This window comes from Salvelinus fontinalis, chromosome 28 (assembly GCF_029448725.1).
Source record: "Salvelinus fontinalis isolate EN_2023a chromosome 28, ASM2944872v1, whole genome shotgun sequence".
Classification (NCBI taxonomy): domain Eukaryota; kingdom Metazoa; phylum Chordata; class Actinopteri; order Salmoniformes; family Salmonidae; genus Salvelinus; species Salvelinus fontinalis.
The window spans coordinates 4018878-4045847 of NC_074692.1; the positions used below are offsets into that span (position 1 = coordinate 4018878).

A 26970-nucleotide genomic window follows, 5' to 3' on the forward strand; every position below is an offset into this window, starting at 1 on the left:
GGAGTTCGGCCCCCGTGGTGTACAGGACTGTACGCACTACCCTGTGCAGCGCCTTGCGGTCATCTGCCGAGCAGTTGCCATATCAAGCAGTGATGCAGCCAGTTAAGATGCACTCAATGGTGCAACTGTAGAACTTTTTGAGGATCTGAGGGCCCATGTTTTCAGCCTCCTGAGGGGGAAGTGGCATTGTTGTGCCCTCGTCACGACTGTGTTGGTGTGTGTGGACCACGATAGGACAATGATCGGCAGACTTGATGATGGTGTTGGAGTCGTGCGCAGTCACTCAGTCGTGTGTGAACAGGAAGTACAGGAGGGGACTAAGCACGCACCCATGAAGGGCCCCCGTGTTGAGGGTCAGTGTGGCGGATGTGTTGTTGCTTACCGTCACCACTTGGGGTCATCCCTTCAGGAAATCCAGGATCCAGTTGCAGAGGGAGGTGTTCAGTCCCAGGAACCTTAGCTTAGTGATGAGCTTGGAGGCCACTATTTGTTGTTGTAAGCTGAGCTGTAATCAATGAACAGCATTCTCACATAGGTGTTCCATTTGTCCAGGGGAGAAATTGAGATTGCCTCATCTGTGGATCTGTTTGGGCGGTATGTGAATTGGAGTGGGTCAAGGGTTTCTGGGATGATGGTTTTGATATGAGCCATGACCAGCCTTTCAAAGCATTTCATGGCTACAGATGTGAGTGCCAGGGGCAATAGTCATTTATATAGGTTACCTTGGCATTCTTCAGCACAGGGACAATGGTGGTCTGCTTAAAACATGTAGGTATTACAGACTGCGTCAGGGAAAGGTTGAAAATGTCAGTGAAGAAAGGCACTTGCCAGCTGGTCAGTGCATGATCTGAGTACGCATCCTGTTAATCCGTCTGGCCCTGCGGCCTTGTGAATGTTAACCTGTTTAAAGATCTTACTCACATCGGCAAAGGAGAGCGTGATCAGCTGGTGCTCTCACACATGGTTCAGTGTTGCTTGCCTCGAAGCGAGTATAGAAAGCATTTCGCTCGTCTGCTAAGCTCATAAACTAAATAACAAAATTGGTTAGGAGCCCGATAATTGCGGCTATGCATCCAAGCGCCACCTTTATACAACAATTAGCAACTAAATTAGCGGGTTAGCATTTATTGAGATGACTCATGTACTGGATGCAGCTATGCAGTGGTCACAAGCTGCATAGCCACAAAGTCATAAAATCTGATTTTAAACCTAACCCTAACCACAATGTTAAACCCCAATGTCTAACACTTACAGTACCTTAAATTAAGTCCAAAAAGCACATTTTCGTTTTACGATATAGCTATTTTTGACTTTCCAGCTGGTCCGTCGAGCAGAAACCGCTCATTTCTGCCTCCAGGGCAAGACTCATGCCAATAAATGTCAAACTGAACTAAATTGTTCCTTCTTTGTGTGATTTTAAAATAATCAATTCAAGGTCATACATTTGGTGTATTAGAAGGAACTTTTGGTAACATGATTGTCTTTCAAACATTTATTTTATTTACACAAAGATTGACCACGAAGATCACCTTTTTAAAATCACTATAATAGGGGATACTGTTCTGTTCTAACGATGCCTGCAGTACCTGCGGTTGCCCTTGAACCTCCGTGGTTTCAATGAGGGGGCAGTTGCTTTCCCCTGACACGACACACACACACATTTTACTATCCTAGTGAGGACCAAACAACTGATTCACATTCAGAATCCTATTTTCCCTAATCCCTAATCCTAGCTCCTAAACCTAATTCTAACCCTAACTCCTAAGCCTAAAATAGCCTGTTTCCTTGTGGGTACCGGTGAAATGTTCCCACTTGTCTCACACACACACACACACACACACACACACACACACACACACACACACACACACACACACACACACACACACACACACACACACTTTCTAAAACATTTCTGTGCACAAGAAGCATCATTGAGAATTGATATAGAACAATAGGCTCAAAAGACAAAAGGACAAATAGATCATACTTTCTTAGGGTTTAATTAAAAGCCAGGTGAAACATTAAAATACTGAAACGGCAAAAAAATTATACTTTGTTTCCTTTTTCATTTCATTTTTTTTACAAATCAGTGGTTAAAAAATATTACAAAGGATTATTCAAAACATTTTTGCAAAAGCAGCAAAACATTCTGATTGTTGTCTTTTAAAAAAGCCCTTAATATTGTGTGTATGTGGTGTGTTGTGTGTTGTCTGTGTGCTTTTTCAGTTTCATAAACATATTAACACAAGCAGTTAATATCAATATTCATTTGAAATGAGAAGAGGGAAGCAAAAGTGCATATTAATACAATGTATAAGTCACACTGAAAATGTCACAGAGCAGAGATACACCTACAACCTACCAAGGCTTCTGTCCCTCCCCCTCCCAGCTCTCTCTGTCCTGGGCTAATGACGCCTTCATGTGCTAATTGGAACTATTAAAACTCTAAAATGTGCCACTTGCTAACTGGTTGTAGTTATACACGTGCCCCGTTCCACAAGTTAGCAAGTCGGAAATTTCGGAGTTTCCGAGTTCCGACTAGCAAGTGAACAAGTAACACACAGTTTTGGGTCAAACAAGTGGAGATTAGGTTTACAAAATTAACTGTAGAGTATCATTGCGGCAGAGGAGCAGTTCCGCCATTTTGTGTAAAAAAAATGGTAGACACTGTAGTGCTCAACATCACATGTTGTGGATGCTGTCTCCTTCTTTATTGGTGGGACTCCCCGCCCTACACCTTGGGAAGGTTCACAACATCTCTAATGAATAGCCCAGTTCTACACTAGTGCCATCTCTGCCACAAGGAGAGAGAGAGCGAGAGAGCAGGAGCCAGAGTTGGGTTGAAGCCATTTGTGACTGCTGAGGCAAGCTGGTAAAACTTGGTTTAATAATCCATTAGTACACACACGGTGTAAACTTAAGGCTACATAATAAACAGAAAGTGCATGCCTCGACAGACTGCCACGTGCAAAAGATCCGTGTGTTCATGAACCTGAAATCTGTTGGTTCTCAATGTCTTCTCAACAATTTAGTATCTACAGCCTAGCTTGGTTTGGATGATGTGACGACAAGGTTTGGGTGACATATTTGTAAAGCTCCAAGTCAGGGGCCTTATGCACTGTGTACCCCACAGCTACCGTAGACTACTGTAGGCCTCAACAACATATAGCTCCTTTGGTACACAGCATAGGATGGTAGAATCATTGGTCAATCCACAGGCACTAAGAGACAAGGAGGAAACCTGCCTGTGCTCATGTGTTTTTAGCCTGCATGGTGGGTGCCAACCTGAACCCAGAAGGCAGTGGTTTGGAGGCCCCTCCTCATATGTACAGTGAGCCTACAGAGTACCATGCTATGAGTCATAATCGTTTTTCCACCATTCATTTTTACCATGTTATGTATTATGTACTATGTAAACTGTCTTGTGCATGTTTTAAATTGACACAAAACCAGTTAGCAAAGGTGTCAGTTATAGATGACGTGCAGGAGCTTGCAGGGATTTGTAGTCTTGCATGATGTCTACTTTGATGCGGATTAGAAGTTTCGAGTCTGAAAGTAAACAGAGCTAAATATTAGTGATAAATGTTACCTTGTCCGACAGATATTTACATGGTTATCAAAACGCCAAGGCGGGGTAAGCCTAAACGAAACACAGCCCTTATTTTAAGTGTTTCTAAAATTCCCGAACAGAAAAATGAATGGTGGAAAAAACGATTGGAACCGTTTCCCTGTTTGACCGCTAGAGGCTCTACAGGAGGGCTAAGGGAGACAGGCAACAGCACGAGGTTATCTCGAAAGGCACAGGAGACGCCAGACTAGGGGCAAACAAAAAGAACAAGGGGTTCTCTGTCAGTAACCTTACAAATTAAGGTGATGTGAAAGTGACATCAAAAGAGTCTGGATTTAACGTTATGTTTCAAATTATAGTTACAGAAATAGGCCAATAGGGGGCAATGTGGGTCAACTATTGATAGCTGTTCAAAGCCAAACGGTAATTTGTTTCCTTGTGCATACATGCATTTCAGCCCAATCAAAATATTCCTCTCACTGTAGCTCCCAAGGCTGCCCGATTTATAAATAGGACATTCCCAAGGTGTATGAATTCATAGAGTGTTAGAACGTGAGCAGAAAATACGTACTCTACTGGCACCCGAGATGTCAAATCCTGTGGAAACCATGGTCCCACACCTGGTAAAATACTGCTTTAACACGGTACAAGAAGCAACACATCTTGCTAACGTCCATAACTACTGTCATTAGTTATTGACATGTACACATATTCCTGTGTACCCCTCAATGTTGTAATGAGATCCCAATGATGTTACATTTGGGCTGTACTCAACCCAACTGAACGTATGATGATAATATTATATACAATTACGATAGTATGATTGACTTGAGAGGCGTCACACATAATAGACAGAGGCTTCCATTTCAGCCACTAATACTACGATACTACAGCTGAGCACAGTTTGCCTTTGCATGTGAGCATGACGAGACAGATACACACTCAATAAAGCCCAGAAAGCCACATGGACAGTTAAGGGAGAAAGGAAGATCCCCATGCTACAAAATATCACATTTTTAAAAAACAACCTCGTTAAAGAATTGTCCACGCCAAGCACAAAAAGTCAGAGCTAAAAAGACACAAAAGGAAGGAGAGTGCAATCCGACACTGAAAACCTGCCAAAAGTGCCATTACAAAACCAAGATTAGGCCATGACGCAAAAATAATAACCACATCCCACAAGTGTTGAACAGCATTCACACAAGGCAACTAGTATTCTCATAGTAAGCTTTAGCATCCCCTAGATCACAGGTGTCTAAACCTTGGTCACTAGGGCATTACAGAGGGTAATCTGCTGGTTTGTAGTGGCAGACTAAATCAGTTTCCCCAAACAGAAACAGACTGAGAGACCTTACAATACTGACAGCCCCTTCACCTACTAACGTAAAGCCTGTGTTTTCACTGACCACCTCGAAGACCCAGAGACCCTCCGGGAGCAGCGCTGGGGTCTGCAGCCCCGGAGGGAGACTCAGACGTGGGAGGAAGACGAGGGAGAGACCTGCCTCTCTGGCCTGGGTGGGTGAGACTGGGTGTGTAAGCATTACCAGAGACTGAATCAATCAGCTCTACTATTATCCTTTGCAGAACCTGTCTGCAACTGTATACCACTACCCTACACTGTACATTTTGAGTATACTCCGCTTCCTAATAGTGGATGTGCACTTCCATGAGGGAAGGCTTTGTAGGGCATGTCTACCATTAGTAAGACAACTTTAATAGCTCATCCTAGGGGCATTGAAAGGTGTCATGGAAGTCAAATATCTCTATGTCCCCAAGTCAACCCCAGATGAATGTTCCAATATCCTAGTCCGAAATAGGGGCGTCAGGACTATTTCCGTGTTCCAATTCCAAATATGCAGGTTTGCAGGTTTTTTGGGGGGGTAAAAATCAGCCCAATTCTCACTTGGGTCTCGTGAGATCCTATCGCATAGCTATTTCAGTAGCTGTTGATGACTAGAACACGCATCCCGTGAAGAAAAGCTAAAAAAAAAAGAGCCACGCTTCACGCCATCCATCTATCTCCCACAGACACCTGGGTAAAGCCGGGGGGGGGGGGGGAGGTGGAAATCTCAAACCTGCAAATAGAACGACGGTGGTAAAGAAAAACGTGTCACAAAGTCTCCTCTTTTTCACATAACTACCACTTTTGTGCAAAAAGGCGGCAACAAAATACAGTAATAATGCTTTGTTAGTTATCGTTTTCTTCTTCTAACATGCCTGTTGTAATACACGATGTCTTGGATTGATTAAGATCTTGAAGGTGCAGCGGGTTATTGAGATGTGCGCAGCCGTCCGAAATCCAACTCCATAGCATTCAACTGAAAGATGGAGCTACACATTCCCTTTGTGAACAAATGGCTGAAACGGCACACTCCCTCACAATGAAAACAGAACCGCACTCCGCGGCGCAAGAAATTGAAAGCGAGTGAAATATTTGGTCTAATACAGCATTTGAAAACGACAGCATGTGGTTAAATAGATGGAAAGATTCAACTTTAAAGCATAGCTCTACTCATACTGAAAAGGCCAACAACTGAAATTCATAATACTATGAATATATTCACTATCCTAAAGTCTATTAGACACCTTTGAGTAAGAAAAAAAATAACCCTAGTGCATCACATCTGAACGTAACACTATATGTGTAGATTGAAAGATTTCCGTATATTAACACTGACGAAGGACTGGGCAGACATAAACCCCCCCCAAAAATTGTGGACCGAAAAGACAGGTACAAGTGTAAATTGTGTGTGTGTATGTATGTATGTTTAAAGTGTGTGTGTCATAAACATACTGTCATTTTAGTGGACATCCTGAGTACCATTTTCAATTCCAGCTAAAGGAGTAGAAGTCCTGCAGTGACACCTGGGTTTTACCTGACATTGCAGCTTTATAAAAACATGCTGAGGGGGATCAAAAAGTTATCTTCCTCTATTCCTAATACCTTATTCCCTTCCTCCCCATATTTGCCATGTTATGGAGGAGGCAAGGAGAGGATGGCAAGGAGACACAAGGGAGAGAACATGTCCCCAGCTTCATTTTTTTGGTATAATACATGTGCTTTCAACACTCAGTTGAGGACAAAAGACTACAGTTGACTTTCAAATACAGCTGTAATAAAATAAAGTTAAAAGAAACTAGAATTAAGGATATACGCAGGCAGGGGAGAAAACTCCTGTTTGCTCCCGGTGAGGGTCGATGATGGAACCCTGAGCAGTGCTGCCCCCTGTGGTACGGGGGAGTTAAGGCAGGCTGGCTGAGCGACACCCTAGTGGTCAATTAAGACAGAGCAAGAAGAAATCTGTTCAGTTCGGCTTCTTACTCCCTCCCATGGCAGTGGTATAAAAAAGCCCTCTGATCCAGAATTGCTATCAAGTGTTCACTTTGAATGTCATTGAGGGGGATTTGTTCAGCACTGTTGGCCTCTCCTCTTGGTGTTATGTGGGGGATCACGATGGGTGCTTGAACCGCAAACCACCACCTTTGCTTGAGCAGGTACCTAAACCCAGACTACCACGTCTACTGCCCCTCCCTTGCACAGCTGATTCTAGAACAGTCTAGGGCAACATTTGGGAATCAAACCTCCAACATGGAGCTTCACTGGGATGAAACCTGGGAGAAAACAAAAATGGTGTCAAACCTATCCAAAGTGGAGGACAAAGTCTCTGGAAGAGAAGTCAGACAGGCATAGGTGGTGGTCAGAGACTCTGAGGCAAAACACCCAACTCTGGGATGGGCTCTACTCTCATGTCAAATCCCTAAGCGAAATAAAACCAAACAAAGCATCCATCCGTGTATATTGAAGCAGAGCTGGCGCCCCCTGGCTGCTGGTCTTGTCCAGTGCGCTAACAGTCTAATAGACGTGAAGGCAGAGGTAACCTCCCCATAGGGGAGTCTTAGCAGTGGTCTGTGGAATGGTCTTTAGCTTCTGTGTGACTGAGGGGCAGAGAGAGAGAGAGCCCTTTTGTTCCCAGTCTCGTCACCCCCAGGCTGGGGGGTGGATCTCAGGGGGAGGAGGCAGCACTGGACTGGTCACTGAGGCCCAGCGAGGTGAGACCATCTTGGGCACAGAGAACTGCCCAAGCCTGGTCTATAACCACCCACTCACACACAATCGTACAGAAGGGAGACTTGGCTCTCCCGTCATGGAGAGGTGCTAGACTCATAGCTGGCTTCCTCAGTCTGGGGTGAGGGGTGAGAGGTCAGAAGCAGGAGGGGTCATGGAGGGGTGACAGCCTCAGGAGACGTGGGGCGAGGAGGACGGGTGTCTCGAGAAGCACCAGCCTCTCTTGGTGCGCAGCTTGCGTAGGATCTCCTCCTCGCGCTCGCGCTCCTTCTGAGAGCGCAGGTAGCGGTCCTCCTCCTTCAGGAACCACACTGGAGGCCACCGCTGCTTCTCAAAGTGCCTCTGGTTATCTACATGCAGAGAGAGAGAGGGGGGAGAGAACGTAAGAGACACATAAATAGATATAGAAAGAGAAAGAAAGCGTGAATATAAGGGACCAAAAAGTAACGTGAGAGACAAGTGAGAGATGGGGAGCGAAGTTGGGGATTGGAGGTGGGACTGGAGGTACAAAAGAGATGAAAAATGTAGAATAGAGCGGACGAGGAGACACACAAAGACGTAGACAAGAGAGAGGGAATGAGGTCTGTACCTGGAGACATGACCTTCATGTCTTTAGGGAACTTGCGACAGACGCTGTTGTAGTTGGTGCAGATGTGATGGAGACACCAGGCATACAACTGCTTGGCATTGTGGAACTGCAAGGGATGAATGAATAGGTGATCAGTCCATCAAAAAGGTCCAATGAAAAAAAAGACCTCAAACTTTCTTACTTTACAAATAAGAAAGATGAACTTGAATGGGAAGTGGACAAATGACTTTTAAAGATGAATGTCACCTGTCATTGTAGAACAAAGTTTTCTACAGTTGGGTATCTGATATAGGCCTGAACTATAGGGTGGTCCGATCCTTCTTGGATATCAATTAGAATGTTCTCTCCAGTGAAATAGTATTTTCCAAAACAACAAAATGTTGTATTTGTATTATGTGTATTGCAGTAACAGTGTCATCAGTACAACTGTCATTCAGAGTATACGGTACGTGTAAAGACTCACCTGAGCCAACTCCAGGTAAGCCAGCACCTGTCCGTCGATGTCCACTCCCTTCATCGCCCACTGGAGCAGCTCATTCACAGCATGCTGCTCTGTGAGGGCAACAAGGCGTGGCAGACACAGCCGGTTGGATAGAACGATAAGCTCAATAGGCTCCAGGTCAGGACAGGGCGAAAGCAGCCCACTGTACATGAACTCCAACACTGCACGCATACAGGAGCTACTGGTGTCAGGGATGGACACCTGGAGGAGGAGGAGAAGGGAGAGAAAGTTGGATAGAGAGATTCAAATTTTGTGAATTAGAAAATAATAATACTATATCTTCTAAACTCAGCAAAAAAAGAAACGTCTTCTCACTGTCAACTGCGTTTATTTTCAGCAAACTTAACACGTGTAAATATTTGTATGAACATAACAAGATTCAACAATTGAGACATAAACTGGACAAGTTGCACAGACATGTGACTAACAGAAATTAAATAATGTGTCCCTGAACAAAGGGGGGGGGGGGGGAAATCAAGTAACAGTCAGTATCTGGTGTGGCCACCAGCTGCATTAAGTACTGAGGTGCATCTCCTCCTCATGGACTGCACCAGATTTGCCAGTTCTTGCCGCAAGATGTTATCCCACTCTTCCACCAAGGCACACCTGCAAGTTCCCTGACATTTCTGGGGGGAATGGCACTAGCCCTCACCCTCCTATTCATCTGGTCCCAGACGTGCTCAATGGGGATCCGGGCTCTTCGCTGGCCATGGCAGAACACTGACATTCCTGTCTTGCAGGAAGGAAATCACAGAACGAGCAGTATGGCTGTTGGCATTGTCATGCTGGAGGGTCATGTCAGGATGAGCCTGCAGGAAGGGTACCACATGAGGGAGGAGGATGTCTTCCGTGTAACGCACAGCGTTGAGATTGCCTGCAATGACAACAAGCTCAGTCCGGTGATGCTGTGACACACCGCCCCAGACCATGAAGGACCCTCCACCTCCAAATCGATCCCACTCCAGAGTACAGGCCTCGGTGTAATGCTCATTCCTTTGACGAAAAACGCGAATCCGACCATCACCCCTGGTGAGACAAAACGGCGACTAGTCAGCATCACTACTCTGGACGGTTCTGACTTAGGTATTTGTAGTTGTCCACATATTCTAGGTGTCTGGTTAGACTGTAAACTCTCCTTTCAGACTCACATCGAACATCTCCAATCCAAAGTTAAATCTAGAATTGGCTTCCTATTTCGCAACAAAGCATCCTTCACTCATGCTGCCAAACACCCTCGTAAAACTGACCATCCTACCAATCCTCGACTTCGGCGATGTAATTTACAAAATAGCCCCCTACTCAATAAATTGGATGCAGTCTATCACAGTGCCATCTGTTTTGTCACCAAAGCCCCATATACTACCCACCACTGCGACCTGTACGCTCTTGTTGGAGCACGCGCTCCAGCAGATATATCTCTCTGGTCACTCCCAAAACCAATTCCTCCTTTGGCCGCCTCTCCTTCCAGTTCTCTGCTGCCAATGACTGGAACGAACTACAAAAATCTCTGAAGCTGGAAACACTTATCTCCCTCACTAGCTTTAAGCACCAGCTGTCAGAGCAGCTCACAGATTACTGCACCTGTACATAGCCCATCTATAATTTAGCCCAAACAACTACCACTTCCCCTAATGTATTTATTTAGCTCCTTTGCACCCCATTATTTCTATTTCTACTTTGCACATTCTTCCACTGCAAATCTACCATTCCAGTGGTTTACTTGCTATATTGTATTTACTTCGCCACCATGGCCTTTTTTTGCCTTTACCTCCCTTATCTCACATCATTTGCTCACATTGTATATAGACTTATTTTTCTACTGCATTATTGACTGTATGTTTGTTTTACTTCATGTGTAACTCTGTGTTGTTGTATGTGTCGAACTGCTTTGCTTAATCTTGGCCAGATCGCAATTGTAAATGAGAACTTGTTCTCAACTTGCCTACCTGGTTAAATAAAGGTGAAAAAAAAGCATTTTTTGCCAGTCCTCTCTGGTCCAGCGACGGTGGGTTTGTGCCCATACGCAACGTTGTTGCCTGTGATGTCTGGTGAGGACCTGCCTTACAACAGGCCTAAGAGCCCTCAGTCCAGCCTCTCTCAGTCTACTGTGGACAGTCTGAGCACTGATGGAGAGATTGTGCGTTCCTGGTGTAACTCGAGCAGTTGTTGTTGCCATCCTGTACCTGTCCTGCAGGTGTGATGTTCGGATGCACCGATCCTGTGCAGGTGTTATTACACATGGTCTGCTGCCACTGCGAGGACGATCAGCTGTCCTTCCTGTCTCCCTGTAGCGCTGTCTTAGGCGTCTCACAGTACGGACATTGAAATGTATTGCCCTGGACACATCTGCAGTCCTCATGCCTCCTTGCAGAATGCCTAAGGCACGTTCATTCAGATGAGCAGGGACCTTAGGCATCTTTCTTTTGGTGTTTTTCCAGAGTCAGTAGAAAGGCCTATTTAGTGTACTAAGTTTTCATAATTGTGACCTTAATTGCCTACCGTCTGTAAACTGTTAGTGTCTTAACGACCGTTCCACAGGTACATGTTTATTAATTGTTTATGGTTCATTGAACAAGCATGGGAAACAGTGTTTAAACCCTTTACAGTGAAGATCTGTGGAGTTATTTGGATTTTTACGAATAACCTTTGAAAGACAGGATGCTGAAAAAGGGCAGTTTCTTAGTTTAGTAGTTATTTAAGTGATAATGCCAGAGAAGCCGGTGTTTGGAGGATATATTTGCATGGGTGTTGTTAGGCCCGAGACTAAGTTTATGAGAACAACTTTGTTTACATCCCTGTTATTGTGCATTTCTCCTTCGCCAAGATAATCCATCCAGTTGACAGGTGTGACATATCATGAAACTGATTAAACAGCATGATCATTACACAGGTGCACCTTGTGCTGGGGGCAATAAAAGGCCCCTCTAAAATGTGCAGTTTTGTCACACAATAATGTGTGACAATACCTCAAGATGCCTCAAGTTCTGGTGGACATTCCTGATCACTGAAGGAATGTCCACCAGAACTGTTGCCAGAGAATTGAATGTTAATTTCTCTACCATAGGACCACCAAATCTGGCTTCTTTACCTGCGGGATCATCTGAGACCAGCCACCCGGACAGTTCATGAAACTGAGGAGTATTTCTGTCTGTAATAAAGCCCTTTTGTAAGGAAAAACTCCTTCTGATTGGCTCATGTGAAATCCATAGATTAGGGCCTATTAAATGTATTTCAATTGACATATTTCCTTATATGAACTGTAACTCAGTAAAATCGTTGAGATTGGTTCATGTTGCATTTATATTTTTGTTCAGTATAGATTGATATATAGTCCTATACTGTATATAGATGTCCTATCCTACCTCTTTCAGGTAATACATTCAATGCAGCATTAGCCTTATATTTAGCTAATTCATGATTGGTTATGAATAATAAGCTTCTAACGTATAGCCTCTGTCTCTTGCGCAATACACAAGCGCCTGTTCTCCGCTGGCCTCTCCTTAAAAAACACTCCTTAGCTCTTGGAGTCCCATGCAGGAAAAGCTAGACTAGAATAGCTTGCTGGACATCATTTATTTATTATTTTTTTCATTTCTTATACCAAGACTATTCCAAGGGAAGCACGCTCTGTTGTTTGCTGAATGTTAAATACAGTAGCCCAGTAGAACTCACGGGTAGTTTGAAAGAAGAACGAACGCGCGATGGCGGTAGGCTATAGCAGTTATTTATTCAGACCCATAGCCATTCCATCTTCGTTTAGAGAAGTGATCGACATCTGCATCTAATTCTAGCACTATATTGTAAGAATGTCATTAGAATGATGGACAAGGACAACACAACATATTCCATTTAACTGTTGAAAGCGAGGAAGGAAAGAAGCAACAAGAGACAGAAAGAGGAGGTAGGCTAATAGCATTAGGGGAAAAATTATGAAAAAGGTATATATGCGTCAACCTACTAATTATACAAATAGGCCCTATCATATTTCAAAATTAATATCAAATTCAATAGCCTATATTTGTAACTTTGTAGACAGCATGTGCTAAACCAGAATTGCGTGTTTTCTTCTGCTTTACCATGGTTTGAACGACGTGCGTAATTCCAGCCCATACAATACAGTAATACAGTTCACACTCAAAAATTAGCCTACTGGAGATGGTTTCATGTATTTACCCAGGAGAGATAGCCACATCTATGTGATTTTATGTTTTTCTTTGTGCAGTAGCCGAATGTGCAGTAGCCTACATCATATACAGTGCAATCGGAAAGTATTCAGACCCCTACATTTTTCCACATTTTGTTACGTCACAGCCTTATTCTAGAAGGGATTACATATTTTCTTCACCTCAATATACACATATTACCCCATAATGACAAAACAGAAAGAGATTATTTTTTTGCAAATGTAATAAACTGAAAAATGACATTTACATAAGTGCTTCACCATAGGGATGGTGCCAGATTTCCTCCAGACGTGACACTTTGCATTCAGGCCAAAGAGTTCAATCTTGGTTTCATCAGACCAGAGAATCTTGTTTCTCATGTTCTGAGAGTCTTTAGGTGACTTTTGACAAACTCCAAGCAGGCTGTCACGTGCCTTTTACTGAAGAGTGGCTTCCGTCAGGCCACTCTACCATAAAGGCCTGATTGGTGGAGTGCTGCAGAGATGGTTGTCCTTCTGGAAGGTTCTCCCTTCTCCGCAGAGGAACTTTGGGGATCTGTCAGATTGACCATCAGGTTCTTGGTCACCTGCCTGACCAAGGCCCTTCTCCCCCGATTGCTCATGGTGGTTCCAAACTTCTTCCATAAGAATGAGGGAGGCCACTGTGTTCTTGGGAACCTTCAATGCTGCAGAAATGTCTTGATACCCTTCCCCAGATCTATGCCTCGACACAATCTATGGACAATTTCTTTGACTTCATAGCTTGGTTTTTGCTGACATGCACTGTCAACTGTGGGTCCTTACATAGACAGGTGTGTGCCTTTCCAAATCATGTCCAATCAATTGAATTTACCACAGGTGGACTCCAATCAAGTCGTAGAAACATCTCAAGGATGATCAATGGAAACAGGATGCACCTGAGCTCAATTTGAAGTCTCATAGCAGAGGGTCTGATTACTTATGTAAATAAGATATATCTTTAAACATTTTAATACATTTGCAAAATTGTCTACAAACCTGTTTTTGGTTATGGGGAATTATGTGTAGGCTCTGTACTGTATTTGGTCTTTTTTGGGCTTGTGCTCATTAAATACCATTAATGTAGGGCTCATAAAATGTATTTAATATATGGCTCATCAGGCTCAGGTAGCATCAGGTTTGAATTTTTATGCTCTCATCAAATCCAGACATATTTATATGCTTTAATGCTTTTTAATGACATTTCCTGTTTTTGCGGGATATCTCGGGTTACCCGGGAGAAAAGTGATTTATTCTCGGGATGGAACATTTGCAATATCCCAGGAAAATATTCAACTATAACTTCAACCCTCAATATAAGGGCATTGGTGGGTGGATCTCGTAAGTAAAGTGATGTCAGAGTGATGTCACAGGAAGTAGCGTGGGTGAATGGGGTTGTGCAAGGTGAAGGGCAGTCCGTCTCCAGTTCGAGTAGAACCTTTTGATCCTGCCAGAGATGAAAGCCCCGGCCTGCCAGGGGGGCGTTGAAGCTAGCTAGCGCTGTAGCTAAGGGTAACAACCTCAAAGCACCCCAGAATAACCACACTGGGCCAGTTGCCGCACGTGGCATAGATGGCTTGGATGTCATTGTGGGACAGAGCTTGAAGCAGAGCTGTGGGATGGACCGAGGAGAAAACACCTCTGACTGGACCATTTATGTAAGCCCATCCAAAATGGAGCAGTACACACAAAACGAAAAGGCTAATGTGTCCCCACATCCGGATAAAACAAGTAGAAAAGTACAGCTACAGAAAATAAGGTAATATTCGCTCGCTGTTTGCTTCTCACTGTGTCCTGCTCCAATAAGATTGTCTGTTGTTGGAGCAGTAGCACACAGGCTGATCAGAGCTACCCATACAGGCAGAATGGGCTGGGCTGAGGTGCAATAGACATGTGGCTGTGTGGTTCTTTGAAGAGTTCGGTTCAGGAAAACATTTAACCTCATGCACACCGGATCAGTGTTAATTTTGTCAACAATAGTCATGATGAAAGATACTCGTCTACAACCTATTTTTCCTGACTAAAACTATGGCGACAATCAGACGAAATGCCCTGCAAAAAAACGATTACAAATCACTTCTCATTTTAGTTGACGAACATCTAACGAGACGAGAATTCCATGCGAGATCAGTGGACATATCAATTGACATGAAGCTGCTTTTCATCAGTTTTGTCCAATCCTAAACATGCATGCAGAACATCCTCTCATTGGCAGAATTGACATCTTTCAGCTGCAGGGTCAGATTGAGCTGATCTGCCCAGCCCTCCTACACAGCCCCCAGGTGGCCACTTATGTCACCCGTCAATCTTTTGAACTGATGCGAAGCCAGGACATTTGACTTGTAACTAACCTCAACTATACTTAACAAAAATATAAACGCAACATGTAAAGTGTTGGTCCCATGTTTCATGAGCTGAAATAAAAGACCCCAGTAATTTTTCATACGCACAAAAAGCTTATTTCTCTAAAATTTTGTGGACGAATTTGTTTACATCCCTGTTAGTGAGCATTTCTGGTTTGCAAAGATAAGGCACCGTCATTGAAATTGTTGCATGTCGCAATTTATATTTTTGTTAATATTTTTGTTCAGTATAGAAACAATGTTTAACCTCTCTCTTACTTTCATGTAGGCTATTTTCGCTTTGATCACATCCGAAGTTCTACTTTTCCATGTGAGCTTCTATTCATTAATCTGTGTTGCCGCTCTCGAGCTGCAGTCCTCGAATGCGAGTTGCGGTTGCCTTATTCTACTGGGAAAATGAATGCTATTTGCTGAATATTAGGAGGACAGTAATAGCGTTGGAATTTTTGGAAAGCTCAAATTCTACCCCTTAAGGAAACCGACTTATTTACCCCCTTGTTGGTTATGGCGGGGTGAAAATCAGAGCTGTTAATTGTATAACCTGTAGCCAAGGCTTTAAGCCTATATGGTTAACTATGGCTGGCATTAGTTACAATATCTATCTATACGAGGGGATAGTAGGCCTAGTTGGACAAGGCCATCTGCCTAAATATTCATTATTTAATAGAAAAAAATACATTGACTATTATGTGACTAAAATGGTTGTGACTAAAACTAGCCAAAAATGGTCTAGTTTTAGTCGACTCATAATGACTAAAACTAACAATGGATGAAATGACTAAAATGTGACTAAGACTAAAAGGTATTTTAAGACTAAAACTAAATCAGCTGCCAAAATGAACACTGCCACTGGAGAAAAGTGTCCGAGGAGAAGTTCTGTTAAGAAAATACCAGATTCCTGAAGACTACTCTATCCTTAGTGCAGTGTATTAGTTGACGATAGGCCATGACCCCCCCCCCTCCATCTTGAAACTTGTTCAGAACCTGGAGAGGGTCCAAGTGTGTTTCTCTCCTGAGAGGAGAGCAAACAAAAGGCACACTTATTCCCACTGCCACAGTGACGGCCAAGGAGTTTACAGGGGGCGATTTTGGGAGGGATAGAAAGAAAACTGCTGGGACTGCAGATTGCAACATCGGACCATTGTAAACCCCTTCTCTTCATCTTCTCCCACCCGCCCTCACACATATGCGCACACACATTTTAAAAAACGTTGCACCACTCTGAACGCTAGGGGTTGTTAAGCAATAAGGCACAAGGGGGTGCGGTATATGGCCAATATACCACGGCTAAGGGCTGTATCCAGGCACTTCGCAACATATGGTGGTGGTAAAAGTACCCAATTATCATACTTGAGTAAAAGTAAAGATATCTTAATAGAAAATGACTCAAGGTAAAGTGAAAGTCACCCAGTAAAAGTCTAAAAGTATTTGGTTTTAAATATACGTAAGTATAAAAGTAAAAGTATAAATAATTTAAAATTGCTTATAATATGCACATCAGACAAATTTTTTACAGATAGCCAGGGGCACACTACAATACGCAGACAAAGTATTTGTGTTTAGTGAGATCTGAGGCAGTAGGGATGACCACTCACTCTTGATAAGTGAGAGAATTGGACCATTTTCCTGTCCTGCTAAGCATTGAAAATTAAAAAGGTCATTTTGGGTGTCAGGGAAAATGTATGGAGTAAAAAGTACATTATTTTCTTTAGGAATGTAGTGGAGTAAAAGTACAAGTTGTCAAAAATATAAATAGTATAGTACAGATATAAAAAAAACTACTTGAGTATTTCTTACGTTTTATTTTATTTAACTAGGCAAGTCAGTTAAGAACAAATTCTTATTTACAATGACGGCCTACGCCGGCCAAACCTGGAAGACGCTGGACCAATTGTGCGCCGCCCTCTGGCACTCCCAATCACGGCCGGATGTGATGCAGCCTGGATTCGAACCAGGGACAACCCCCGAGGTGCCTTATTGCTATTAAAAACTGGTTATCAACGTAATTAGACCAGCAAAAATAAATGTTTATAATACATTATAACTGTGCTTAGCGTCAGGTAAGTTCTGACCAAGGTAGTGATTCAATTACATTTTCTGTTTTACATTTCATCCTTTCAGCTCAATATGTTGGTCAAAAGGTTGTATTAAAAGAACAACACATTTTATAAAGTCTCAGAGCAGTCTCAACACCACTATTGAGCAATGCCATGTGGTCTAGCCAGGACAGGGTTAGAGGTGGGTAGAGCTATGGGAACCACAGGGGTCCTTCCTCAGTCCCAGGGGTGCCCCTCACCTGCCTGTCTCTGTGCCAATTAGGAGAATGTCAGCATGGCAGTGACCCTTTATTATGGAGGAAAGTTCAAGGTAGAGACACAGGTGGACGCTCCTGTTCAAAGTTCTCTCGCCCAGACAGAGGAGCGGGGGAATGAAGGGACACAGCGCTAGGTCACCAGAGACACAGAGACAGGGAGACACAGGGAACGTTATGGGGGCCCAGGGCATTTTAGGGATGAGCTAGATTTTTCTGTCATTCAGCATCCTTTCCCTACTCACCCTCGTTGGTTTAAGAAGTGATTGGTTGACAGAAAAAGAGGAAATGGAGACAAGTAACTTTAGAGAACACGACAGAGAAAAGGTAGCCGGGGGGGGGGGGGGGGGGGTTGAAGTAAGCGGTGTCAAAATGTCAAACGGCACGTCGACAGAAACCAAACCGCCGTTACCACCACGAGAAAGATTTTGAAAGAGAAAGAGAGGAGAGAGAGGAGAGCAAGAGGAGCTGGAGCGTGGTGGCAGAAACGCCTCCTACCATTATACTTCTGTTGCAAACGTACCCTGTCTCTCCCTCCCTTCCTTCACCCCTTTCATCGTGTCTCCTGTAACTGTTAGTCTTGTGTGAGAGGAATGTGACAGGCTTTCACACTGAACTAGCCAGAGATAAGCCACTGGGGCACACAGACTCATATGGAAAACCACAGGAAGTTATTATAGTTTAGTGATTTTTCTATTAGCTTTAATTTCTATTCGTTTTTAAGATTTTTATTTTAAATTCTGTTGAGTTTCAGTTAGTTTTCAAACCTGATTTACTCGTTTTTATTTAGTTTGAGTTTTATAAAATAATTTCAATTTATTTTTTATTTTTTAGTGTTATGGACAGAAAGTACCCTTACATGCTGACCAGACAGGACACGTCGCATGCGCGAGCGTCGCAAAATACATTTAGAAATCCATGTTATTCAATTATTGCGCCCACACTGCTGGCGCGCGCCAACGAGCGTCTGCGACACCAAGGGCTAAAAATAGAAGTCTTTCCTATTTCTGACGCAGATCGCACTGAAAGTCATCTCCTCATTGGTTTATAGAAGCAGGTACCCACGTGCCATCTCCTCATTGGTTATACCCACGTGGGTGATTGAAAGACGAACTTTGTTGCCGGTTGTCGTGGTAATACAATGAAAGTTTAGATGCGGTCACCATATAAGTTCAAAGATGAAAAAGCCTGGAAGGAGGGAGAGATAACTAGAAACGATTCGGTTGGCCGTTTTATGTGTGGATTAATTGTCGGAGTAGATGTCCTTGTGCATTTCAGGTAAAATAAAAAACTCAATGTTTATATCCCAGGACAAATTAGCTAGCAACAGCAAGCTAGCTAAATAGGACACATTAACGTTAGCTAGCAAGTGCAAGCTAGCTAGCTAAGTTGCCATACATGTTTAATGCTTTTCGACCTGTCCCCAAATTAATGTCATTGGTTCAGTTTGTTTTGATATTTTAACCTGCGTGTCGTGATCGCGTTTGGTGTGGGGGGGACAAAATCAATGTATGCACGATGGCACACGCGCGCAGCCGGTTTGGGTTACGTGTGGGAGGCTAGGAGTCATTTATGTGTCGTAGGCCTATAAATGTCACTTCTTGCCACTGGGCGATGGGTCAAGTCATAAGTTTGGTTCGTAAAAAATACTAAGAGCTGATCCGGGAGGACCATGAACAATGAGCAGTAGGTACCAGTGTATATGGTTCCACTGCCACAGGTCTGTCCAGCAAGAACAAGTCCAGATGTCTTTAGAAAACATTTATTACAGATAACGGTTCTTTAATGGATTATTATTGTGACCGCACATTCTGTAGTGGTTGCTACCGGCCTTAAGCCAGCAACTAAGGTTTCTTATTACATTTATGGTCCTTTGACTCTCTACAACCTAACCCTATTTTCCAGTTAGGTTTAAATTATAAATCAATCTTAAACGTGACTTGGATGTAAAAGGATAATCGTCATTGTCCAACTAAGATTCAGACATTTCTGCCACGCCGTTCAAAGCTATGGCCAGCTCTGGAGGTTGAGCGATGCATGCTGTGCCTTGTTGGAGGAGGGGTGATAGAAGCAGGCTGATATGCCCATAAGCGAAACAGTCAGTCCTTTCTTGATCCATCGGTCTACACACAGGGTTATTTTTCATGGCTCTTTCAAGAATCTCATTAACTAACTGAGTTGCTGTATCCATTTGCAAAACAATCAACTCATTTACTCTAGCAGTGACAGGACTTTTACATTTGGGACCAAGTGTTTGGTAGAATTTTCTGAAGGCTGGCTAATCTTGTGGACTTGCCAGACTGGAAGAATAAATTAACCAGTGCTTCTTCTCTTTTTCAAACTAATTTGAATTAGGTTGTCATGTTTCTGCTCTTTAATTGCAAACTGCTAAAGTTGGTTGTCCTGACATGCAGCTACTAAAAACTTGTCGTTATCCTGCAATTGTTTGTATGATTCTTTGTGGGTGCTGTTCAGATGAACTTTGATGAACTCCTTACTCATCATCAGAAGGGCATTCAAACCAAACTATCCAATCAGGGAGGGGCTTATTGAGTTAATTGTTGGCAGGACCAGAATAGCAGTGTTTTCACAGCACTGCATGAACACGAAGAGTGAGTCTAAAATTACGTGTGAAGGAAGTGAAAGTGGAGTGTGGCGAGACAACTCAAAGAGAAAGGTGTTAAAGAAAGCACTGTGTCGGCTAATGGCAGACAGATAGAAATCCAGTCTCGCTCAAACAGAGGACAATTTTTTGTTGTTGTTGCTTTGCTTAGCAGCAAGGTCCTGGAACGACAGTTTTTTCAGGCTCCGCTCTATTCAGGAGGAAAAGAACTCCGAGGGGTGGTCAGGCTTGAAAAGAAGAAAGAAGAAGTGAAACTCGACACACTTTGAAACAGAGGCGCGAGATGAGTCACGGTACAGTACACGGTTTGGTCAGAGACTCCAAAGACGCACGCTTCTCCACGCGCAACCGTCGCTCTGACAAGTGCTCTGCCTCCCACGCCCTTTTTCAGAAGTCTCTTTTCAACCTCTCGCTCGTTTTGTTTTCCTTTCACTAGTCGAGCTTCACTTCTTCTTTCTTCTTTTCAACCCTGACCCCCTCTGAGTTATTTTCCTCCTGAATAGAGAGGAGCCTGAAAAACTGTCATTCCAGGGCCTTGCTGCCTAGCAAAGCAACAACAACAAAAAATCCCTCCTTTTGAGCGTCTGTGTTGAGTGCTACATCAAGTGCCTCGCCTCTGCTCCATTGAGGCTGGCTCAGAAAATAGCCAGACACTCACCAGTCAGATTTCAAATTTTTATTTCACCTTTATTTAACCAGGTAGGCCAGTTGAGAACAAGTTCTCATTTACAACTGCGACCTGGCCAAGATAAAGCAAAGCAGTGAGACACAAACAACAACACAGAGTTACACTTGGAATAAACAAATTATACAATAGAGAAAAAATCTATATACAGTGAGTGCAAATGAGGTAAGATTAGAGAGGTAAGGCAATAAATAGGCCATGGTGGTGAAGTAATTACAATTTAACAATTAAACACTGGAGTGAAAGATGTGCAGAAGATGAATGTGCAAGTAGAGATACTGGGGTGCAAAGGAGCAAAGAAATGAATAACAATATGGGGATGAGGTAGTTGGATGAGCTATTTACAGGTTCAGGTTCAGCTTCAGTGATTTTTGCAATTTGTTCCAGTAATTGGCAACAGAGAACTGGAAGGAAATGAGGCCAAAGGACGAAATATACCTGTTTGAGCGTGTGCTATGGGTGGGTGCTGCTATTGTGACCAGTGAGCTGAGACAAGGCGGGGCTTTACCTTGCAAAGACTTATAGATGACCTGGAGCCAGTGGATTTGGCAACGAATTTGAAGCGAGGACAAGCCAACGAGAACATACAGGTCGCAGTAGTGGGTAGTATATGGGCTTTGGTGACAAAACGGATGGCACTGTGATAGACTAAATCCAATTTGCTGAATAGAGTGTTGGGGCTATTTTGTAAATGACATCGCCGACGTTAAGGATCGTTAGGATAGTCAGTTTTACGAGGGTGTTTGGCAGCATGAGTGCACGATGCTTTGTTGCGAAATAGGAAGCCAATTGTAGATTGAATTTTGGATTGGAGATGCTTAATGTGAGTCTGGAAGGAGAGTTTACAGTCTAACCAGACACCTAGGTATTTGTAGTTGTCCACATATTCTAAATCAGAACCCGCCAGAGTAGTGATGCTGGACGGGCAGGCAGGTGCAGGCAGAGATCGGTTGAAGAGCATGCATTTAGTTTTACTTGCATTTAAGAGCAGTTGGAGGCCACGGAAGGAGAGTTGGCATTGGAGCTCATCTGGAGGTTAGTTAACACAGTGTCCAAAGAAGGGCCAGAAGTATACAGAATGGTGTCGTCTGCGTAGACATGGATCAGAGAATGACCAGCAGCAAGAGCGACATTATTGATGTATACAGAGAAAAGAGTCGGCCCGAGAATTGAACCCTGTGGCACTCCCATAGAGACTGCCAGAGGTCCGGACAACAGGCCCTCCGATTTGACACACTGAACTCTGTCTGAGAAGTAGTTGGTGAACCAGGTGAGGCAGTCATTTGAGAAACCAAGGCTGTTGAGTCTGCCGATAAGAATGTGGTGATTGACAGAGTCGAAAGCTTTGGCCAGGTCGATGAATACGGCTGCACAGCATTGTCTTTTATCAATGGTGGTTATGATATCGTTTAGGGCCTAGAGCGTGGCTGAGGTGCACCTATGACCAGCTTGCATAGCGGAGAAGGTACGGTGAAATTCAAAACGGTCGGTGATCTGTTTGTTAACTTGGCTTTCGAAGACCTTAGAAAAGGCAGGGTAGGATAGATATAGGTCTGTAACAGTTTGGGTCTAGAGTGTCTCCCCCTTTGAAGAGGGGGATGACCGTGGCAGCTGTACAATCTTTGGGGATCTCAAGACGATACGAAAGAGAGGTTGAACAGGCTAGTAATAGGGGTTGCAACAATTGCAGCGGATAATTTTAGAAAGAGAGGGTCCAGATTGTCTAGCCCGGCTGATTTGTAGGGGTCCAGATTTCACAACTCTTTCAGAACATCAGCTATCTGGATTTGGGTGGAAAGCATGGCCAGCCGTAGAAAAATGCTTATTGAAATTCTCAATTATCGTGGATTTATCGGTGGTGACAGTGTTTCCTAGCCTCAGTGCAGTGGGCAGCTGGGAGGAGGTGCTCTTATTCTCCATGGACTTTACAGTGTCCCAGAACTTTTTGGAGTTTGTGCTACAGGATGCAAAATTCTATTTGAAAAAGCTAGCCTTTGCTTTCCTAACTGCCTGTGTATATCGGTTCCTAACTCCCCCGAAAAGTTGCATATCGCAGGGGCTATTCAATGCTAATGCAGTACACCACAGGATGTTTTTGTGCTGGTCAAGGACAGTCAGATCTGGAGTGAACCAAGAGTTATATCTGTTCCTGGTTCTACATTTTTTGAATGGGGCATGCTTATTTAAGATGGTGAGGAAAGCACTTTTGAATAACCAGGCATCCTCTACTGACGGAATGAGGTCAATACCCTTCCAGGATACCGGGCCAGGTCGATTAGAAAGGCCTGCTCGCTGAAGTGTTTTAGGGAGTGTTTGACAGTGATGAGGGGTGGTTGTTTGACCGCAGACCCATTACGGACGCAGGCAATGAGGCAGAGGTGTATTTAGAGGGCAGGTTGGTCAGGATGATATCTATGAGGGTGCCCGTGCTTACAGATTTGGGGTTCTACCTGGTAGGTTCATTGATCATCTGTGTGAGATTGAGGGCATCTAGCTTAGATTGTAGGACGGCCGGGGTGTTAAGTATGTCCCAGTTTAGGTCTGAAGATAGATGGGGGGCAATCAACAAGCTCTGAAGATAGATGGGGGGGGTAATCAATTCACATATGGTGTTCAGTGCACAGCTGGGGCTGAAGGTGGTCTATAACAAGCGGCAACGGTGAGAGACTTGTTTCTAGAAAGGTGGATTTTTAGAAGTAGAAGCTTGAATTGTTTGGGCACAGACCTGGATAGTATGACAGAACTCTGCAGGCTATCTCTGCAGTAGATTGCAACTCCACCCCCTTTGGCAGGTCTATCTTGTCGGAAAATGTTATAGTTAGGGATGGACATTTCTGTTTTTTTGTGGCCTTCCTAAGCCAGGATTCAGACATGGCTAGGACATTCGGGTTGGCAGAGTGTGCTAAAACACTGAATAAAACAAACTTAGGGAGGAGGCTTCTAATGTTAACATGCATGAAACCAAGGCTTTTACAGTTACAGAAGTCAACAAATGAGAGCGCCAGGGGAATGGGAGTGGAGCTAGGCGCTGCAGGGCCTGGATTAACCTCTACATCACCAGAGGTACAGAGGAGGAGTAGGATAAGGGTACCGCTAAAGGCTATAAGAACTGATCGTTTAGTGCGCTCGGAACAGAGAGTAAAAGCAGCAGGTTTCTGGACGTGGAAGAATAGATTCAAGGCATAATGTACAGACAAGAGTATGGTAGGATGTGAATACAGTGGAGGTAAACCTAGGCATTGAGTGATAATGAGAGAGGTTTTGTCTCTAGGGACACCATTTAAACCAGATGAGGTCACCGCATGTGTGGGAGGTGGAACAAAATGGCTAGCTAAGGCATATTGAGCAGGGCTGGAGGCTCTACAGTGAAATAAGACAATAATCACTAACCAAAACAGCAATGGACAAGGCATATTGACATTAGGGAGAGGCATGCGTAGCCGAGTGATCATAGGGACCAGTGAGTAGCTAGGTGAGCTGGAGACACGGCGATTCAGACAGCTAGCGTGCTGGGGCGAGCAGAAGGGCCTTAGGGGGACGTTGCGAAGGAAGAGTCTGTTGTAGCCCCCTCGGACGGTTACGTCGGCAGACCAGCCGTGATGGATCGGCAGGGCTCCGTGTAAGCAGTAAAAGGGTCCAGGCCAATTGACAAAATAGGTATTGTAGCCCAAGAAATTAACTGATGGACCTCTTTAGCTAACAGTCCGATATGCTCTAGACAGCTAGCGGGCCGTGGTTAGCAGGCTAGCGGATGGGCCTTCAGGGGATGTCGCGACAGAGGAGCCTGTTGAAACCCCCTCGGGCGGATTACGTCGGTAGACCAGTCGTGATGGATCGACGAGGCTCTGTGTCGGCAGTAAAAGGGATCCAGGCCAATTGTCAAAATAGGTATTGTAGCCCAAGGAGTAGCTGATGGACCTCTTCAGCTAGCCGGGAGATGGGCCTAGCACGAGTCTAGTTCCAGGCTAACTGATGCTTGCTTCGGGAGGTGTGTCTCAAACAGCACGTGGAAATACATTAGTGACAAGGGGACCCATCTGCCTGCATCAGGCACAATGGCACTGCTCACAACCACAGCCACATTGGTGCCACCCCAACGGAGGTTTTGTCAATGCACCGCAAGGCCAGCCAGCTATGCAGGGAAAAAGAGGGATGTGTGAGGGTTTTTATGCCCGAGATTTCAAACTGAGGTGAGTGTGCAACCGTAAGCATCTAGGACTCTATCCCACTATCCTGGCTGCTCCACTATATAAAATCTCACATGCACACAATGACAGCTTCACATTGTCCAGTTTCTCAGTCTTTGTTAGATGTGCACCTGGCCACTGCACTGTGCCAGCGAAACGCCATAAAGAGTGCCACAATGGGACAAACATGAAGCTTTCAGGGTTACCATGGATACTGGCAAGCATCCCGGTAGCCTCCACTGTCGACCCCCACCCTCACTGCTTTTGGTGTTTTACAAATGTCCTTATAGACAAAATGACCCCCACCCTGCACCATGACCCTGTCCACTCTACCTTAACCCCCAACCCTCCCTCCCTGTAGATTCTGGCTGTAAGAGCATCTATCGGACCATGCCAGCGTCCTGGGGCTGCCGGCTTCCTGGAAGGGCTGTAACCCAAAGCCTGTAACCATACCTGGGGGATCTAGTTCGTCAGAAGGGCACAGGCAGCAGACAACCACAGCCCCCAGAGACAGGCGCTCCCTCCCTGGTTGGGTCGGCCCGGTCCGTAGCCCTGTCCAGGAGGAGTAGTGTTTCTAGAACCCGAGCCGTTAGAGAGAAACTGGGGGTAACCGGACACCCTGTACAGGGAATACTGACCTGGATAAGGAGAGGGATGCTGGGGTTCTGAGAATCCGGAACCATCCGGGCCACAGTTCCACAATATCCTGTGTTCTAGCTACTATATATAGCCTGTTGTGTGTTCCTGGATTGTTTCTCATGTACTGCTCATGGGTAGCTCTCTAACGTGAATGCATGTCATGTTACACTGTTGTCTTGGGGTCAAATGTCAAAGGAAAAAGAGCTCCCTTTGCGATACATACTGTTTGCTACTCTACCATCTCTCTCAGCCTCCCTCAATAGCCTCTTCTCGATCAGATGAGGCTGTAAAATGACAGTATGTTGATACCAGGCAGGAATGCGGGCGGTATGTGTGGTAATTAGGCTTCTCCAAGCTCTGATGCTGCTGATGGTCATTAGTAGCCTACCAAACTTGCTAACTGCCTGGAACTCTGCACTCTATTGTCCCTCTAATCACTCTGACATCAATGCAAATGTATTCAAACACCTCATGGGTGCCCATTAGCTCATGTTGCGCAACATTTCTATAGGCTATGTAATTGTGTGAGAAAACAGTTTTGATGGCCTCTATTAAAAAGAGGCGGATCCCATCAGCTTTCTATAGGCTAGGTTTACTCAATTTTGTTCATCAACTTTTCTAATATTAAAGCACATTGATTCGCTTTAACACAGGAACATAGCCTACCTGGCTGGCATGAAAACGAACCATGGGAAGAGCGTCCTCTATTCGCTATTTAAGTGCATAGATGACATGTATTTTTCTCTCATGCCCCTGTTCCGGGACAGGTGCATGATAATGGTCCATTCTAAATCAAAACTAATTTCACACATATTATTGTGAATTAAATTAAGAACAGTGTGATGGGTGACAATATTAGCCTATCACTTGTGAATGGTGTATTATCACTTGTGAATGATGCCCAGCTTGTGCATTAAGGCACGGAACAGCGCATGCCTTTTTCCCCCAATCACATTAATCCGCTTTATAACCAGTGTAGAGCCTAACTGGCATACATAGGCTGTGCATGAGTTTCACGTTTGGGGAAGATCATTTTCACCATAAAAATGCACCTTTATAATAAAGCATTACATGCATAATGACATTTGCAATCACTTTCGAGAACAGTTTCCCCGCTAATTGATAGCATTTTGGAACATTAGCCCTTTTAGCCTACTTTAGCCTAGTGCATATTGCTGCGCTTATAATGTGAAAATAAATGGCCTTAAAATTTTAAGCTAAACAATCAACCTCATTGCTTTTAAAAGTTTTTGG

The 26970-nt window shown here is 44.2% G+C and overlaps 1 protein-coding gene across 5 annotated transcripts in view; it reads right to left on the reverse strand.

Annotated features, from left to right (window-relative positions):
* Positions 1 to 1984: 1984 nt before the first annotated feature.
* The window catches only part of LOC129825975 (rho-related BTB domain-containing protein 2-like), an 85313-nt gene continuing 60327 nt past the window's right edge, over positions 1985 to 26970 (reverse strand). For all 5 annotated transcript variants that reach the window (XM_055886168.1, XM_055886167.1, XM_055886166.1 and 2 more), the window contains 3 exons: positions 8690 to 8929; positions 8227 to 8332; positions 1985 to 7987 (listed from right to left, as the gene is read on the reverse strand). In XM_055886168.1, the coding sequence (XP_055742143.1) occupies positions 7809 to 7987; positions 8227 to 8332; positions 8690 to 8929 (525 nt within the window). In that variant the 3' untranslated portion in view covers positions 1985 to 7808. The remainder of the gene's footprint in view (positions 7988 to 8226; positions 8333 to 8689; positions 8930 to 26970) is intronic.